This window comes from Nicotiana tomentosiformis, chromosome 4 (assembly GCF_000390325.3).
Source record: "Nicotiana tomentosiformis chromosome 4, ASM39032v3, whole genome shotgun sequence".
NCBI classification, from domain to species: domain Eukaryota; kingdom Viridiplantae; phylum Streptophyta; class Magnoliopsida; order Solanales; family Solanaceae; genus Nicotiana; species Nicotiana tomentosiformis.
Genome location: NC_090815.1, coordinates 8896738 through 8902817, shown reverse-complemented (window position 1 = coordinate 8902817; position 6080 = coordinate 8896738). Strand labels below are relative to the sequence as shown.

Sequence of the window (6080 nt, the reverse complement as noted above, 5' to 3'; positions counted from 1 at the left end):
AAGAATTTTAATCAAGCATAAAATTTTGAAGGGGCAATTTTATCTTTAACTAAGCTTATGCATGTATTAATAACTTTGGTATTGCTAATATCATAATTTGCTATGTATTAACAATACATAGAATAATTCCAAATAGAATGTATAACTAATATTTGTATTAGTTATACATAAATTAAAAAAGTGTACCAAATAAATTATTACTAATACACAAAGCTAATATATGCATTATTTTTCCTAATACATTCTATCAAACGACCTCTTAGTTTCTGTTGCGAGAAACCATTCATTCAGCAAAACAATTAATTTGTTAATGTATTTGGTTTCGCTTTAAAAGCTATTGCCTTGTTTTCTTATCAATAATAATAATAATGATTCCAAAGATAGTCAAAGCAAAGAATGACCAGAGGAAATACATATGGGAATTGTATCAAAAAATCATTTGTGAGTGTATCCAATCTAGCTTATTTAATCATTACTTACTTCGGTCCAATTTAAGTAATTTTTTAATTTTTTTTGTGATCCATAATATTTAAAAATTTTAAATATCAAGAAAGCATTAACTTCTTTTTTTCAAAGTTGTCACTGGAGTAAAGAGCCTAGGAATATTTGTTGTATTTCCAATGAACAAATTAAGGTTAATATGATCAATTACATTATTAATTAATGCTAAAAGATGAATTTCTTAATATATGTTAAAATAACCTAAAAATCACTTAAAGTGGACCGGAGAGAATAATTAGTTAGAGAATGGGGCCATAATGAAGTATTAAAATTGTACCTTTTTCATTTTTTCCTTGGCGTTGGCTACACGTTTTGGGATTCGATTAATCTAATTTCACAGCATAAGACCCATAGAAAAAAATAAGTTAATTTTCAAAGTTTGAACCCGAGACTTATAACTAATATATAGGGATGTTATTCATCCCGCCACACCCGATGATGGGATCAAAGTATACTTCAAAAGTTCAAAGTAATGTTAAAAAGGCTCTTCGGCTGTGGGCAAGTTCAGCCTTTAGCATTTAAAATATTGATTCTATTATTTTTTAAAAAGGTTAAATTTAAAGTGTCAAAATTTTATGTACGTAATACACACTTAGTTTGTCATTGTTTACTTGTATTTTTCAATTTCAATATCTAGTTAGTGTTTAGATGCACCTTTAGATAAGCATATATTACATAGCATTAACCACAACTGAAACAAAATTAGCTGGAGCTTAATATTGTTCTAAGTAAAAATTTCTTTAATCTAATCAAACACATTTAATAGCAATATAATAAAATCTCCTTGAATTGTAAGTGATTCTCTAATTATCACAGTTCCATAAGTGGTATTAAACTAAACATTACTCCATTTAGTTAGGTCATACTTAAGAGTAAGATCTCCTTGAATTATAATGATGTTCTAATTAGGATGGAGTTGTGGCCTAATGTGCAAGATTTTAATTCCACCAAACCCCTACCTTCTATTTATCGAAAACAATCTCTCTACCCTCCCAGGTAGGCGTAAGCTGCGTACATCTTACCCTCCCAGACCCCACTTATGAAAAATCATTGAGTTTGTTGTTGTTGTTGTTGTTGTTCATTATTCGTGAATCCACCCCACCCAGAAAAAAAATGAAAAAATGCAAACATTCTAATTTGTCCAAAATTATGATTGGATTTTTTTTCTTTTCACATTTAAGGAGAGATATTCCTTGGTCATTATTGACAAGCACAAGTGTAAAAAGCCACAATAGAACATCAAGGATTGCGATAGGATTAATTAAATACTTTCATCCTTTATTAAAGGTCTTACGTTCAAGCCTTGAATAAAATTAATTTTTTTTTGATAGAAAATATTTTTCTATTAATGAATCTTACGCGGCGTGAATTTGTATAAGTTAGGATCACAATATTGATACATTAATTTATCCGAGTAGAAAAAACAAGGATATCACAATATATCTTCGTTCTTTTTTTTAATTTTTCACCTGATGTCAAGCGTCCGTAATGGAATCCGATTAAATTCAGATTCGCACCGAAAAATTTCATATTGGGAGGTAAAATTCTTTCTAATAAAGACAACTTCATACCCACAGCTCAAACCTAAAATCTTTGAGTAAGAACGAAGAAATACTTACTGCTCCATCGTAACCTCATTCGTCAGAATATATATTCAATACACAAAGGTACAAAGCAGAAAATTAAATATGTAGGAATATCGTAATGCATGCGACTGCTATGTTGCAGTAGTGACCACATGTACCTTTTGGAACATAAAAAAAGAAAAAGTTAAGTTAGGAACGAGAAGAAGAAGCAGAAAAAGAATAAAAAGAGAGAAGAAGAAAGATGAAAAAGAGAAAAGGGATCAAGCTTTGGATCTATCTGACTTTTTGGAATATTGAGATTATGGACTTTACTGTTGCAAATATCAAATTTTCATTTCCAAGAAAAATATAAAACAATGTAAATTTCAATATAATAGTAGTAATATGTTTATTTCAGCTCTTGCCTTCCCTAGGAACACTGCACACCTATCTATGATCAAACATCTTTGTTCTTTTTCTACTTTCCCTTCCCCTATGACAAACTCAATCATTTTCATTCTTTTTAAAATATTGATTTTTCTTTAAATAAACTATACTAATCTGCCTGCACCAAAAAGTTTTACGAGAAGAAAATGGAAATATTTTTCATCATCATTCATCCAAAGAAGCAGAGAGTCGTTTGGTTAGTGGGATAAGGTATAATAATCATCTATACATGGTAAAATAGTTTAAACGTGCGCAAGTTAAGATATAACCGTTATAAAAAGAAGTGAATTCCTTTAGTCTTGCTCTATTAATTATTCTTTGTTAGTGTGTATTATACCAAGCTTAAACGCAACCATGCATTTTCTCAACTCTTTTTTCCTTTTCCAACCATTTTTTATCTTTTCTTTGATCAAGTTTCACTTCCAACTTACATTTTTATCGTGTTGTTGTTATTTTATTTTTCTTTACTTTTTCAGTACTACTGTGTTTCTTTCTTTATTCTGGTGTGATTATGCATGCTTACTTTAAGTTGAGTGTTTATCAAAAATATCATTTCTACCTACACAATATCGAGGTAAGTATACGCAGACATTATCTTCCTCAGACCCCACTTATGAAATTACACTGGGTATGTTGTTGTTGTTTTATACTTACCTTTCATGTCCTACGAAAAACAAGCTTCAGAAAGATAGCTTAGATCAATTAATCTTCCTAGCTTGCATCAAATCACCCTCTTAAAGGAAAAACCTCATAAGGAATTAAAAAACAAGCAGATTTGATTACCATTTGACCTCTTTTATGAACACATATAATCTAGAAGAAGTAAAGATACAATGATGCATTTAACATTCCAAGTACACAAGTGGAAGTAGAAGAAAAGAGCAATATTCTTGGCCTAAAACTTAGTAGGCGGATTCACATTAGGTGATCTTAATCCGGTAATTTAGATGCGGAGCATAAATTTATATATAACTAACGTTTGGTCATAGATTCCCAAATTTATTTTGAAAAATTTGATTTGGGTTAAGTTTGGTGAAAATAAAAATGTGTTTAGACATCAACTTTCAAAACATATTTCACTTTTATTTTAAAAAAACATGAAACAAGACGTATACCCACAAGTTCTAAAAGCTATCACAAATACCCAACAGTACCTTCATCAATAACATTCATTATCATTATCACAAACCATAGTCATGAACATAAATAAATTTGGTACAAAATTATTATTTTTATAATGAACTACATAATACACTATCAGATGACCGAGAAGACAAAGCACCATTGCTACAAAATAATAAATGGTGGGCTCTTTTATAAAATACAAAAGTTTGGGACAATTTTAAAAAAATGTAATAGTAATATTTTGAGCCAAAACCGGCTCTTGAGTTGGTTTTGGAATTTGGGTTTTGATTTTGGGAATTTGCCAAAATATGAATAAAATTTATGAACAAACATGTATTTGCCAAAAATATTTGATAAAATCTATGACCAAACGGGTTCATAAAATCTACTAAAATTGCAACAAATGTATGACTCATAACCTTAAACATAGGCGGACCTATGGCTTACGTTGAAGTCACCGGACCCCATAAACTTCGGCCAAACTTGCTCTCTCCCCCCCCCCCCCCCCCCTCTCTCTCTCTCTCTCTCTCTATATATATATATATATATATATATATACCTTGAAATGATTAATTTAAATCACTTGACACCATTAACACTAAAAAAATTTAGGGGGCTAAAACATAATATTGTTCCCCGTCGCATTAAATTCCTGGGTTCGCCTCTGACCTTAAAGGTTGAACCCACAAAATTTAAATTTTGAATCCGTCTCGGATAATATCAACTGCCATTGAGAAAGATTACATTCTCAGCCACCCAATATCTCAAATTAATTTCAAAGTCTTCCTCTTCTAACACAAAGATACGTGGTTTAATTTCCAGATACAAAATAAGTACTTAATATCTAACATAATATTAACAAAAATACCTAAAATAATGGGGCTTCTTTCTTTTTCTTTTTATTCTAGGGTTTCTTACCAAGAGTGTTCTTGTTGTTATGCATCCAAACTTTAAACACTTGCCTTCTCACTCCAGTCTCGTTGCACAACTGCTGCACCAACTCCTCATCTTCCCTTTGAATTCGCCACCCCAATTTATCCGCTAGTTCTTGCATTTTCTCCTTCTGTTCTTGGCTAAATTTTGTTCGAAACCGCTTGTTTGAACCACTGCCTGCTAAAACATAATTAAGTAAATAAAAGATATTCTTAATAACCGCTTAACTTTTAAGCAAAATTAGTCACACAATTACTCTCGAGCAAAGGTGGAGCTACTGTCGCTTACGGTTTCGGCCAAAATTGGTCTTTCATTATTTGTCTAAAGAAATTTATTGAATATGTTCGAATTATTAATTTAAAATTTAATAACTTAAAATGATTAAAATTTCGAACTCATAAGATTTGTCTCATGGCTTCAAAAAGAGTTTATATAAAAAAAAATTTTATTAAAGTGGCAAAAAGGTTCAAAATTTATTTTTGATCACATGTTCAAATGCTAGTGTGGAACTCTAATATTTTCTTGAATCCGTTGTATAAATTTTTGGATATTGTCACCTTCAACTCAAAAACCTAATTCTCTAATATAATATTTAAAAAAATTAAAGAAAAAAAAAAATACCTCCGCTATTATTGAGGTTAGACATGTCCTCCTGATCTTCACGATACCCACCAGAAGTTGACGGCAAAGCTAACGGTCTTTGTTGTGGCGCCACGTGGTACTGTAGATAACCACAAGGTGGCGGTAAGCTTCTGTAGTACGGCGAATGATAATTAACAAACGGCGGCGGTTCAGCGGCGGTGATAAGTGGTGGTTGAGTAATTTTACGGTGGAAATTGCGGTGGCAGTTACAAGCAGCACATTTGAGGGAATCAAGTGAGCCATCTTCACCGGCAGGCATGAACTCACCACAGCCGTCTACGGCGTGGCCGCCGATACTTACGGCGTGGTTCTTCAGACACTCTTTGTACTTTGGCTTATTATTATGCCACGTGTGAACTGCAGCTAAGGGTTCGAGTTCCATTGGTGTAGGACTCGGCATTTTTGTTGGGTGAGTTGAGTTCGAGTTGTTGAGTGAGTCGTCGTAACTCGGTGGTGGTTCAGTTTCTTCTTCTTCTACTTGATGATTTTCGAAGTCCATGATTTTCTTTAGCTAAAAAATTCACCACCTAATCATATTGCGTAATCTATATATACTCCCTGCGTTTTAATTTATGTAAATCTATTTGACTGGGCATGAAATTTAAGAAAAGAGAGAAGATTTTTAAAATTATAATGTAAAATGAGGCACGTATTTTTTGTGTGGCTATAAATTATTGTATAAAGATAAATTATTTTCAAATAAAAAAATGAATCATTTTTTTGACACGGACTAAAAAAGAAATAAATTCGGAGATGAAATAATAATGAATGCTATACTGTAAGTAAAATACGTATTACTATAAAGAACAACACCGGCAACTATGAAATGCCGGTTTTTCTTGAATTTTTTGGATTTTTATTACTGGA

General features: G+C 31.5%; 1 protein-coding gene across 1 annotated transcript; it reads right to left on the bottom strand.

Moving 5' to 3' along the window:
* Positions 1 to 2093: 2093 nt before the first annotated feature.
* On the bottom strand, positions 2094 to 5752 carry LOC104111235 (zinc-finger homeodomain protein 2-like). The gene is made up of 3 exons (XM_009620891.4): positions 5193 to 5752; positions 4557 to 4748; positions 2094 to 2245 (listed from the first exon to the last, which is right to left on the bottom strand). Exons 1-3 carry the CDS (start codon positions 5710 to 5712, stop codon positions 2184 to 2186), a joined length of 774 nt encoding a protein of 257 aa, XP_009619186.2. The 5' UTR covers positions 5713 to 5752; the 3' UTR covers positions 2094 to 2183.
* Between the last annotated feature and the right edge of the window lie 328 nt (positions 5753 to 6080).

Excerpts from the sequence above, each read along its gene's own strand:
- LOC104111235 (XM_009620891.4), bottom strand. The coding sequence starts at position 5,712 with ATGGACTTCGAAAATCATCAAGTAGAAGAAGAAGAAACTGAACCACCA. Across the intron at positions 4,749-5,192 it reads TAACCTCAATAATAGCGGAG|GCAGTGGTTCAAACAAGCGG; the intron begins GTATTTTTTTTT and ends ATGTTTTAGCAG. Across the intron at positions 2,246-4,556 it reads TAACAACAAGAACACTCTTG|GTACATGTGGTCACTACTGC; the intron begins GTAAGAAACCCT and ends ATGTTCCAAAAG.